The sequence below is a fragment of the Cinclus cinclus genome, chromosome 10, assembly GCF_963662255.1.
Source record: "Cinclus cinclus chromosome 10, bCinCin1.1, whole genome shotgun sequence".
NCBI classification, from domain to species: Eukaryota; Metazoa; Chordata; class Aves; order Passeriformes; family Cinclidae; genus Cinclus; species Cinclus cinclus.
The window spans coordinates 9,612,510-9,626,094 of NC_085055.1; the positions used below are offsets into that span (position 1 = coordinate 9,612,510).

The window sequence follows — 13,585 nt, forward strand, 5'->3', positions numbered from 1 at the left end:
ATCCGTGTGTCATTTGCAATAATTTTATTTGCTTTTTGTGAAAGAAATTACATCCACAATAAATGCACCTGTCCCACTGGGGCAACAATTTCCTCAGGAGGGTGTTGAATCTAGCAGCTGCCTCTTCATGGTGCATACAAAGGACACCCAACAACTTTTCAGAGTGAGGTGCTGAATTTGCTATGTGTGTGCTACTGACCTCCATTCAGGGACCTCTTCACCCCAAACAGGGGGGTCCTATGAACAAAGGCAGAACTGACATTTTTCATTAGCTTCAAATCTTCTGACTGCCATCACAGGTGCTTTGTTTTGAGTAAGACAGAGGAAAGGAGGACATGTTATTTCCCTGGCTTCTCAAATTACTGTTCAGCTAGTAACTTATTTCTAAGCACATCCATAGTTTCTCTCAGATGTTTGGAAAATTAAGATTCTCATGCATTATTATAAAAAATAGTCTTGGATTTCAAACTCCATACCCACTCAGCTAAGGGAACATGGGAAAATATGCATATAGAGTTCTGCATTGCAACAGGCCTGAGCAAGAAGCACACAAGCACACACACTTCAGTTTGTTCCTTACAGTCCAACTCAGCAAGATGCATTTTGGTTTTCATGAATCTTGATCTGTGGGAGCAGCTGCCACACCTACCAATCACCTCTGGGTGTCTGGCAAGGGGTGGTGAAATTTTTATCTCCACTCATAAAAATCAGTGAGGTTTTGGGATTGTTTCCCTTCCACCCCCCCAAAAAATAAATAAGTCTACTCTCAACACTTTTCAAAAGCTGCTCCCATCTTACATAATCAGACCTAGTATTAACATAGCATAGATTCAATATGAAACTGGGCACTACTGTAAGATAAATAAAACTCAGCTACTGGAGTATTCTGTGTTATTCATGTATGCAAATGAATTGCTTAGCACTTCAGTGTTAACAACTTGGCTGTTGATGTTACCTGCTGTAAAAAAAACCCCTGAATTTCAGAGGAAATTCTGTCTACCCTGGAAAGCCACGAGATGAATTTTTATGGCTGTTTTCCATTACTGTCCGTTTGTAAACCAGAGGACATTTTCCAATTAGCTGTGTTTATCAGCTCTGAGAGGAGGCAGATGAATCTAAGCACAAGTCAGAGATTTTCTGTGACTTCTTTGTCTGGCTTGGGGATCTCTGCAACAGAGGTTATCAAGTGTCTGTTGTCACTTCATGTCCTGTGTAGTTTGGGAGCTAAAGCAACACCCCTACTCTCCCTGCTTGGTGTTAGGTTGGTGTTACTGAGTAGTAAATTGTAACTTCCACATGAATTGACTGGATTTTAAGCTAGAGGAGATCTTCTACAAAACACCCCCATTCCAATTTAAAGTCTATCCTGGGAGTTTCCTGAACTTGTGTGTGGGAGCCCTATCTGCAAACATTTGACAGCATCACTGATCTCAGTGGGTCTGAGGCAATGACATCAGTGGCCTTGGCTCTTCAGTTGCCACCACAGAGCAAGAGGCCCAATTCAGTGTCATATCAGAAGCACAAAGCTTTCTTCTGGCTCTATGGAAATGGCTTTACAACTCTTTACTTTAGGGGAAGGCAGTGTCACTATAGCAGTTGCTTTACCTTTCAGGCTGTGTTCCATTTGTTTCTTTCTCAAGGTGAAACTCCAGTACCAAAGGCTTATCTTCCCCATCTCCATACTCATTAAAACATTTGTTTCTGAAGTCTGACTATGGCAAATACACTGCCTGCTTTTTGTCCATCTCTGCTCCAGCAGCAGCCAAGTCCCAATGTAAACTGCATTTATGTGTCCTAACAGCTGTGATATGAGGGGGTGTTATTGAAAAGCCAACCCTCAGTGAAGACTGTAGTGTTTCCTGGTCACTGTTACTGTTGAGAGAAAGAACAACAAATAGCACTAGCTTTGTAATTCACTAGCAGAACTAACTGCTGCTTTTATTTAGTGGAAGGATTCCTGATCTCTCTAGCCTAGCCGGCACTTCATATGCACCAAAGACCAACACAAATTCCATAAAGACAAAAAAAAGTCATTGCTCTGAAGTAAAGAACATAAAAAAAGCGAAAAAGACCAAAGAAGATGGAGCACAGTTACATGTAAAGAGAAAGTTGCTTTTGATGTGTTCATATTCTCATGGTTTCTTCTATGAATGAAGAAGGAAAGCTCTTCCTTCATTCTAGGGAGAAAAAAAAGATTTTTCATTCCACAGATGTTAAACAGTAGAATTAAGAAAAAAATGCAGAAAGAAGGAATAGGAGTAATTGCTGCAGATAAGGACCTCAGAGGTGAGCATGGATGCTGCCTTGAGCACTGTAACTATGTTTTTCATCTGCTACAGTTGATAAAATACCTCCTCTTCAGGGTCTGGAGGCCATACAGATCTCACCTCACACAGGACTGCTCTGGGCAGGAAGGCTCTGCACATGTGGCAGACACTGTCCCTCTTCACACAGATCCTCTGAACACAGATACCTCCCAACCCGGTCATACAGGCAAAAATCAATTGAAAAAATCAATCGGCAGGCTGCTTCAGCAAGCAATAAGTAAAAAATACAGTTGCTTGGTGAGACTCCTGGGATGAGTCTACATTCTGTTTCCAAAGGCCATTTACTCTGACAGAGAAGGCAGAGAGCAAGAGTTTCTTCTCAAGGTGGCAATGTCACTGTGGAGTAAACTACCAGAGAATATCCATCTCCCATGTCAGTCCTGGGCTGCTGCTGAGACTTTGAATTCAAGAACAAGGCCCTTGTCTTAGCCAGCTTTAGAGACCACAGACACATCCCATCAGATAATCCTGAATCCCTGTGCAAGGCCTGCAGTGTCAACAGCCTCACTCTCCTCTGTAGGTCACCTGCAAAGATCATTACAGGAAGCTGGCTCTGTCCTTCAACAATGTGAGAGGTGATTCTCGAGGAAAGGAACTGTTCTCACTTCCTGTAGGACTGGCTGCCTGCAGAAAAACATCGAAAAAGGTTCTGTCAGCTGAAAGCAGGATTTATTACAAGACAGAAACTGCCTGAGGGCAACACTTGTTCAACTTGTACAGGGACACACACATTGCAAAAAACATGCAAAACGGCACTTCAACTCATGATGCTGCAAATGAAAACTGCAGAATGTATTTATGGCACCCCCTTTTCAGGGCATATGGAAACAACTGAAAGGGTGTCACCAGGGCCCGGTTGCACTCCCAGTAAAAAAAATTCCCCATTCTTCTGGTAGAGATTTTTGATTTTTACTGCCCTAGCTCCAGTGTGCCTTAGACAGAACTCTGTATACTGCAAACAGCTTCAGCACATCCATGCAGAGTTGACTGGAACAGAAAGGGAATAAGGAGCAGAGTGGATTAAACCACGCAACCATGTCCACATGAAACACAGTTGAAAAGGTCTAAATTTGGAGGTGCCTATGGTCCCTGTGGTACCGTATGCTCCAGCCATGCTGCCAGTGTCATCCCCATGTTAGCCTGGAAGTGGAAATCACAGAAGATTCCAGCATAGCTGGTTTTATTTGGAGGAGCTTGCTTTTGCTCTGGAATTCAGCTAACAGCAGGGGCTGCATCTTGGGCAGGAATCTGGCCCAAGGCCTGTAGCTGCACTAAGTACCTGGGCTTCCTCTGCATTCCTCAGGCATTCCACACACTCCAGTGCTCCAAGAGGAGCAGTCCAGCTAGTTCAGGAAGGTTTACATAAAATCAATTTGTTTCCAGAAAATACACCTGTAATAAATACTAAAACCAAACTAAAAATGTGCCTCCATAATAAGTGAATGCATCAAGTAAAATCAGAAATATTTTTTTTTTCATAATGTCCATCAGCTATAAAAACTTGCATTTCTCCAGAAATACCAAGAAACCCACAAATTAGTCTTCCACTGGAACAGAGTCTCTTGATATGTAAATCCTACAAACCTATACAGTAGGCAAATGGGAGGCAGCAACTGCTGGAATCTACTGATTGCTGCTATCTGTGCATCTGATACCATTTTGTCACCTACAGATAAGTCAGCTAGGAAATTAAAGAAGCAGTAAGCACAGAGTTTTACTAGGGAAACATTAGGGGCTCACTTGCTTCAGACCCCTTCCCTGCATCTTTAAATAACAGCTGAGAATTATCTTTGAGAACCTCAAGTTTCAGTGTAGGTGCTTAAAACCCTTTTTAGTCCTTTAAAAATCTGGTCCTTTCAACCAGGATGTCATGTAACTGTTCCCACCTATAAACATCTGTGTGAAATGGACACAGGGTGGACAAGAACTAATTAACAGGTGCTCCGTGACAGCAGACAAGGCTGGATACATGTACACAAAGTGAGTGGAAGATTATTTGCTTGCAAAATAATTTCTTTGCTATTTTTAGCAGGAAGAGTTTAACATTCAGTTGCTGACACTGTCTCGTGGCACATGTGGACAGATAGAAAATTATAACCTGGAATCCCAAGTGAAAAATTGGGAGAAATGGCAAATGGACGCATAGCAAGTCGGGACGCCTGTTATAAGTTCAACATACATTCCCAGTAAAGAGAAGAGGTATAGTGTAAAACAATAAAAGTTAGAAGAGCTCAAGTATCTGGACTAACAGATCACTGAATCCACAGAAAACCCCAGGTGATCTACTTTAAAGCAATTTAAAAATAAAATAAATTTAACTTCTGCCACTGGAGAAGGATCTTGCTCCAGAACCTCCTGAAAGCAACACTGGTATGTCACATCTTTCCTAGGACACTCTCCCCAGGAGTGTAAAGATACCCTGGAGAAACTAGAACATGCAGAAGATTTTTTGTGTACATACACACACACACATACACACACTCTGTGCTTTTCCTTTCTTCTCTAGGGCTTCTTTTCAATGGGCCAATGCTTTCGAAAATGAACCGAAACAGGAATCAGGGACAGACTCTTGGGTGTCAACACCACATCCAGCCAGGGCAGAACAGTGTTGCTCTCACAGGAAACAGAAAGCACTGATGTCAGAGGTAAAACTCAGGGCACATGCAGCAAAGGTAAAGCTGAAAGAACTGCATTGCTTCAGCACAGAAGTGCTGAAGCAAGGAGCTCCCAGGTCAAAACCTCCTTTTACCACCAAGAACATTCCCTTCCAATGCCTCACCTGTTCTTCCTGAATGAAACCACACCACCTCTCTGCACATGCAACCGTGTGGAACAATGAACAAGCAACACAGAAGGCTCAGAATACTCTTTCCAGCTCTGTTACTGATTTACTGGGTTATTTAAATTCTCTTAATTTCATTTTCTGTATCTGTAGTAAGTAGCTAATGATATACACACATTTTGAGTTTCTTGGGAAGGTATTGCATTACTAGGTTTTTGTCAAATGTTTCAGGGTAACAGTTACAGCTAAAGAAGAGAGCTGATATTATATTGTGATCAAATAATCATCAGTAAACTTGTTAAGATGCATTTGCTCCTGCCATTTTCACTGTTGATGGACACAGAGCTGTATTTGAAACCAGCTTTTTCTATCCACATGCCTGGGAAAAGGTTTGTTCATTGCTGAAGAATGGACCTTTATTCCCCCTCCACCCCAAAATACCCCACAGCTGACACACCACATGTATTTACTGATGTGTGAGCATCCAAGATCAATTTTTCCTCTGTACTGAGCTTGTGTTGCCTGGCTCAAAGCACGTGGCCATCATTTTCCTCCATTTTCAAGTCAAATCCACCCTCTCTTCTGACCCATTCCCCCACAGATGAAGTACTTTTTATGAACTTTTGCAGGCCACAGCATGGCCACGTGGTTCTTGAGTACCAGTCTCCAGCAGAAAGGGGACTGCCATAAGCAGCACACTGTGCTTGGCTCTCTGCTTACCAAGCTGCCCTGAGCCATCTCCTGAGCTGCCTGACATCTGCTCTACATTCAGCTGCAGTGTAGACACACCCAGGGATCCGACTTCAAGTTACACAGTGGGATGAACAAACGTCTAAAGAAAAGGAAAAACTCTGATGACATCAAGAGAAGGTCTAATCTGAGACTCATAAGCTTTCCCCAAAAACTTCTGAGAATTTGGGCCACTTTTCTCCACCCAGAGACAGGAAAAAGCATGTCTCTTAACTGCTCACATGACAGCCTGGAAATAGGAGCAGTGTTCAGCAGGATATAATTGCATGGTTGTACATCCTGCAGATGACAAGTACAATGTCATAGACTCCTGGCACATTTGTAGCCTACGACATCATTCCTGAAGAGTTTCTACAACGCTCCCTCCTTTCCCACCCTAAGGAATGACAAACAGAACGATGACATTTTCCACTTACTGTGTCTGCTCCTTGTGGATGATCCTGAGGAGCTTGGATGGCTTGTTTGTTGGGGTTCAGACTGAGAGAACTGGGGGGCAATGGCTGGGACCTTTCCTTTTCTAGGGCTGGTGCTCTGCCCATCAGGAGTGCGAGGGATCTTAGGTTTGCTGGTGAAGGCTAAGGCAAACTCACTGGAGGAGGAGAGGGAAAAGGTTAGCAATGCACAGAGAAATATGTCTGCATAGTACATCTGCAACCAAGTGAAACCTGCAGTACGTGCTGTGACAGCCCAGCAGGTGCTCAGACCTCAGGGAGACTGCAAATAGAAAGGAACATGGCACCACAGGTACTGCCTGGGATGCCTGCTCACTGCACAGCCTCTAACCTGCCTCTATCGAGCTGTCCATGCTACTCAAACCTCACTCTTCTCACAACAGGAGTGAACAGGTTCAGTTAAATTCCCCGCAAACCACCAACTGATCTTCAGCTTGTTTTCTGGTGTTTATCACATCCAGTGACTCACTCTGGGATGCAAAAAATACAGATATGCTACAGCCCAGGAACACATCCTTTTGAGGCAAAGACACCACAATTTCTTCCAGGTGTAGGTCAATCCTGGCAGACACAGGCAGCCTCCCTGGCTCCTGTCTGAGATAAGATTTGTAGAACTCCCTGAAGGCTTTGACAAAAGAGCAAAAAGCTGTGATGGCATCTATAAAATAAATTCCCCTAAACACACAGGTTCCTTGTTCACACTGAGAACATAAACCAGGTGCTGCTATTTCACAGTCTGCATGTGCTGCAAAAATACCATTCTTTAAAATTTAGTCACTAATTGTGTGAGGATACACTGTCCTTCCTTCCCCCAGCATAAATATAATTTTTCTCAGTTACAAAAATGGAGGCTACCAGAAAATAGCAAGTCTCTAAAATAATTCTGAATCTAAATTAATGTTTGCACTAGTGAGTTGATTTTCTCTTAAAAGGTGAAAAGGCTAAACTAAAGTAATAGCTACATGAAAACTTCATCATATTTAAAAAAAGAAATAAAAGAGCCAAAGGCAGGACATCGAAAAAATAGATGCCGTCTAAAAATTGGCGATTAAAATAGAAAGTCCCCGTGTTATTAGCTCCATCAAAAGAACCCTTTGTGACCATCAGAAGGGGTGATTAGGAGGATTTTCAAGATATTTAATCTCCCCTCCTCCCCTGGGAATGCTGCTGAGTCAGTGCCGATTAGCCCTTCCACAGCCCTGCTTCACCTTGCAGGGACATTTGAGCAAGTGTTCCTTTTGTGTTTTAAATCGCATTATTGTCTGTATTTTGCATAGGTATATGCTAACTATTAAGGGCAGAGACGTGCTAACTGCTTTGCTAAGAACCATCTCTGCAGCCCTCACCCATGAGTACTACAAGTGTTAACATTTGTCTCAGCTTCAAAGGAGGAGGTGGCAGATGGCGGCAGAAACAGACTTGGTAAAACACCAAAGGTGGATCACAGAGATATTTAAACATCTTTATCTCCATGTACTCTTCATAATCTTATGCGTACTATGATGTTCTTAGGTGGATTAAAAAGAAAGATTCACCAGCCTCAAGGCAGTTTTTAAGCCACAAATGAGGGGGTTTTTCTTCCTTACTCAACAAAACCTCGGATCTGTATTCCCATATACTAAAAAAGTGTTTTTATAGCCATTCAACCATCTCCACAGTTCCAGGGCAGCCAGACTAGCGACAGAGCAAAGCAATGCAACCAGTGTCACACCACTTTACCACGGAAAGAGATACACAGTTCTCACACAAAGTGCTTCACATCTGTGCAAACTCTTTGGGAAAGGAATATGTGAAATAGAGGCTGGTAGCAAAAACTGTAAAGTTGAAAAAATTCTGTTGTTTTTCTAAGAGGATAAAGAACAGATCTGGCTCTCCATGTGTCCAAGCACCACAGAAACACTTCATCTTTTACAGCATCAATAAATAGGTTAAGATCAAGAGAAAATAATTACTCCTTAGGATAACACCTAAAACTACTATCAAGAGAAAATAATTACTCCTTAGGATAACACCTAAAACTCCTATCTGTTATCCTTTAAAAGCTAATGAGTTGAAGAAAGGAGGAAAATCTAGTGTGAGAAACACTTTTCAGCATTTGGCAGAGTCACTGATGATGAAGTGTGCTCAAAGAAAAAAACAAACCAAAACAGCAACCAATCAAAAATACCCAAACCCACAACAAACTCACACAAAAACCTACATTTGCACTAAGAAGAAAGAGAACTGTTTACTTGGAAAAACTGAAATAATTGTCTATAAAAAAAATGTACAACAGACTGACAATTAAGATTTGACTAATCAACCAGGAAATAAGACAGGATTTGAACATATAAAGATTAATTAAACCATTTTCTCCAACAATACGCTGGGACTATTGGCCATTTTTACCAGATTATCAGCAAAGCAAGGCTAATAGAGACATAAGAATGTCCTGTGGAGTCTAAGCTTTTTTATCATGATCATACTTGATATAGTCACAATACAAAACAAATCTGCTTTTTCAGTCAGTCACAACTGTAGATTGAAGTCTGTTACAAATTCATCCTTGATTGGCTAAAAAGCACAGCAGAGCTATATTCTCACATGATCAAAATGCAACAGGAACTATCAATGCAAGACCAGCTGCCAGTCTGACCTGCATCAGCTGGAACAATTATTTGTTCCTGTGGAAATAAAACAGCTGCAGCAGAAATTTCACTACTAAGGTCTCATTCTTCTCTCCAATTGATTTTACTTCATTTCACTCATCTCTGTGCAGTTAAGTTCCAATTTATATTGCTAAGGAAGAGGGGAAAGAGAAGTGAACACTTCCACAGCCCAACTCAGCCCTCCTTTTCTCACACATACCTCTTCTAGGAAGGTCTTGTTTTTTGCCTAATAGGCATTTGCCTCCAGGAAGGAGACATTTCTTACAGTGGACAAAACTATGAACAAAGCAATGATTTATTAGTCCTGTTTGTTTTGCAAACAAATTATAGTCTGCATCCAAGGGTGAAAGAATGCAAAGGCAGGTCTAGCTATTGCAACACCAACATATTAACAAAAGACCCTTGACACAGAAAACCCTGTGCTCTCTTTGTGAATGGCTGCATTCCTGTATCTGTAACTCGAGGCTGCATTTGGAAATCCAAATTACTGCATGCATGCTGAGGAAACAGGATGAAAAGATATGATCTTCCTCTGCAGGATACTGCACCTGTGCATTCACTTCTATAAAATCCATTCTGAGATTTAGACATCTGTTTGTTAACAGATATTAAAAATTACTGGGAACACACATTTTTAATAGGTTTTGTAGAGAAGCAAAGGATCTCACTAAGGTGGGGGACAAGATGCTGCTAATTTGACTTGCTTCCTGGAAGCAAAGCCTGAAAAATAATATCCCTCTCTACACTACAAAGCAAACAATTTGGCCATAAATTTTAATGGTCTATTTCTACTTCTACTATGTGCTTAGCTACTGTTACAACAGACAACAGAAATTAAACCAGTAATGTTGGGCCAGAAGTATGACTACTAAGCACTTCAGCTGAAACCAGTGATAATTTGTTGACAATGTATGACTTCTCAGTTCTCACCATGGAAACAGCACAACTGGGGAAAAAACCCAACCAAACAGCCACACCAACCCCCCAAAAAATCCAAAACCACACATTGGCATCTGTAGGCCTGAAGGAAACAAAGTTCTAGACACAGAATCTTTCAGAAGTGCTAGAACTGCAATTTACACAAATAACCAAGCACTTCTGAAAAATCAGGTGCATAAAGAGCTGGTACAACCTTTCCTTTAACACCTCTCCACCCATTCTGTGTTTTAGTTCTGGAACATATTTTCTTTTAAAATTTGTCTATGCTGTTCAAAACTTTGTCCAATTTAATTAGCTGTAGGAAAAAGCTGTTAATGTCTGAAGGATACATGCAGGCCCAGAAAACTTTGTTAGACTGTGGTCCAATTGCTAATTAATTCCTAGTTCTCATCCAAGATATAACATCACAGTTGTACACATGACAAAGGCTTCACAGAAGGTGAACAGGATAAGCAGGATAAGGAGAGAAAGACCTTTCATTTTACAGGAATAATTTCAAGGAGGAGTTGAAACCCACTGCTGCATGATCTCATAACTTTGCCCCCTTTGCTATACCCATCTAGTGGATAAATGAGGGACTCTGGTCAGCAGTGCTAGTAATTCACCATTTAAACACTCTTAACCCACTTAAATGCTTAATTTTTCTTCCTTCTGCATGTTAATTCCTGTCCTGTTCCCACACTCCTACCTATTTCTTTACTAATAAATTATTTTCATGGGCTAGTGTTGAATAATCCAAGGAAGCAATCTGGAAGTTTTATTTTCAGAAGGCTGCGTTGAGCATACATGTGAAGTTCATTAATAATGTCTTGCTTGAGACTTCTCCCATTCTGAACCAGATGCTTAGAAATTGAACAGCTGCCTCTGGCACAGCAAAGGGTATTTTGTTTGGCAAGCAGCACCACAGCTGTCTAAGGCCAGACTACATCATGCATCAAATGACTTCACAGATTGTCTTTACAGCAGCACGGAATTATATGGCAAGTCCTGTCAGACCCCTCTCACAATTTTAGGTATCCTCTGGATAGATCATACCTATGTGATTGATCATTTGCTTTGTCCTCAGTGAAGTCAACAGATTGAGAAGACAAGGTATCACCAGCTGGGATGTGTTGGTCCATTCTATGGCTGGATGCAAATACTTCAGATGACTTCATTTCAACTGCTGTTTAAAAAAAGAAACACAATTCAGTGAGGAGTTGTCTCCTTGCAGCTTTATTAGAAACAGAATCAAGTCGCAGTTCCTGCTATATGAAGGTTACCTTGAGGTTTCGGCAGGTTATTGAGTTCATGTGGCAGAGTTCATATGGCTCATCACCTGAGCAAAACAGCTGCAAGTGTGATAATTTAAGCCCTTTGCAGTTGGAAAATAAAACTGGCTACACTGTGCACTTGCAATGGGATAGGAGCATGTAGACCCCCAGTTAACACACCTCAGCTATGTCCAACATCTCATTAAAGCCACAGGAACACAACCCCTTGCAGCTGACTCTACATATCCATAGTAACAGGGCCACTACAGACAAAAAGGTGTTTTACACTTCTGTCAAACTCAACTTCTACCTTACACTAATGAGGAAGTAAAGGACACTCAATTTGCTTAGAATCACAAGGCTACCAAGATGTGCAAGTTCAATGAAAGCATAGGAAAAACCCCTAGCTCTATTCCTTCTAAGCTCAGGAAAGGCTGCTGTCCTGGTTTGCTCTCTCATGCTGTTAAGAATGCAGATCAGGTCACTCTCAGACAGGCATTTTGCTGCCCAGCACATGTTCTGTCTGGCATTCAGCATAATAAGTGTAGGAAGATGACTAGGGTTCATCTTTGGTCCACAAGGTTTTTGCTCACAGGAGACAAAAAATAAAAGAGTGCAAAAATTATGATTCTTAACCAAAGGATGAAGAGGGAGAAGATGGACCCAAACAAAATCAGACCAATTCCAGAACAACCAAATAATTCCAGGAGGACATTAAGAACTATGCTTATTATTAGAAAACAAAAGAGGATCAAGCATCCTTGAGGCTAAACTTAGCCTCCTTGAGACAGCCCCATGATGAGGCTAATTGTTCACATGAAGCATTTTATTCTGGTGGGTTTTTTTTCACTCTTTGTCTCTTACTATTAATTTTGCAACTTTGCTGCATGAAACTGAGTCCCAAGGTACTCTTGTGATGCTGGGAAACAAATATTCTGAAATAAGCAGGGTCCTGGTGCTACTGAATGACCATTAGACCAAAATCAGAAGTCAATAAACAGTATATTTATTGCACAGCAGAGATGTTTGGCAGAGTATCATGAAAACCTCTAGAAGCAGTACCGTTACTTTTACACATTTCTGTTCCCTGCTGTATCTCAGAAGGCAATAGAAGAGAAAGGACTTATTTTCCACTGTCTTAAATTAAAGCCTTTTCAATTTAAATATTACAATCCCCACTGCCTTTTGGAAAAGTTGAGATATTCAAAGATCCAGCTCAATTATCATCCTGCAGAATAAAAGTCCTGTCACTGACATAACAACCAGGGGATCCAGCAGTGCAGTCTATTTTCTCTTCTCTTACAACATCTCAGTTCTAAATCCCGAAAGATAAGTACATATGTCACTGCTACTTGCAAAAACCTGGAACAAACCTCAGGCTATCTTTCAAGTAGCTCAATGCTATTTTATAGCCTGGATTAATCCTAGGAAGAATTTCCTCAGTCACACACAAAAGTTTGTCTTTTTACATGTATAATGCATATACACTAGCAATATGTTGTATATTCTGACTTTAAAGATTTTTCTATAGGAAAAGAATATCATCTAGTAGTCTTATTAGTAGCCACCTGCATATAATTTTGACTGAAAGCTGCTAACACTGTTTTGAACAGAGGCTACAAGCAAAGTTCTGACAAAATGAAACATTTAAGCTGGCTGAAATATCTTCAGCATGATGGCTTTAAATCAATATTTATCAAAAATTAACATTTACTTTGCTAACTGACTCAGGTTGTCTGTTTAAACATCTTCACAAATCTCTATAAAACAAACTACCCAGATAGCATGAGCAGCACAGCAAAAGTGACAAAGGCGTGCATGCATCTCACTGGAAAGATCAAAATCTGATTCACTTGGGCTCTGGATGGTGGCATAATGCCTTAAGAATTACATTCAGTTACTTAAAACACCAAATAGGAACACCTTTGATAACTACGTGGTTTAATTTCCTTTACAAAGCACGGGTATTTAAAAATCTGTTCTTTTTTTCCTTCTCTTCAGGAAGACTGCCAAGTCAGTATGCTTTTGGTTGGTTTACAGCCTTTGCTGGTGTGAGTTGCTGTCCTTGGCTGGGGTGTCACTGTGCACAGCGAGGCTGAGAACAGCAACTCTCATTGCTACACAACAGCAAGAACCCAAGTGCCCATCCTGGACAGGAGCTTCTCCTGCTCTTATCCTCCTATCCTTCTCTCCTTCTGCACGTCACATTTATCAGCTCTACTTATTACGCAAGCAAATTCCTGTCTGCAAGATCTCAGTTACTTTTCTCAGAATCCCTTTCATTTCCTTTAGGAAATTTAAAAAAATACAAGAGAAAGTATGCTATTCCTTTACTGCTTCAAAGCATATTTTTCAGAAACAAAAAGGCACATTTTGCCTGAACTTATTAATAATTCTGTCCCGGATATGCTGCAAGATCCTTTATCGATGACTA

At 41.0% G+C, this 13,585-nt stretch overlaps 1 protein-coding gene across 1 annotated transcript in view; it reads right to left on the reverse strand.

Moving 5' to 3' along the window:
• Positions 1-2,434: 2,434 nt before the first annotated feature.
• The window catches only part of ARMC9 (armadillo repeat containing 9), a 58,890-nt gene continuing 47,739 nt past the window's right edge, over positions 2,435-13,585 (reverse strand). Inside the window, exons 22-24 of the mRNA XM_062498834.1 lie at positions 10,934-11,063; positions 6,276-6,448; positions 2,435-2,951 (exon numbers count right to left, since the gene is read on the reverse strand). Coding sequence (XP_062354818.1) covers positions 2,929-2,951; positions 6,276-6,448; positions 10,934-11,063 — 326 coding nt within the window. The 3' untranslated portion in view covers positions 2,435-2,928. The remainder of the gene's footprint in view (positions 2,952-6,275; positions 6,449-10,933; positions 11,064-13,585) is intronic.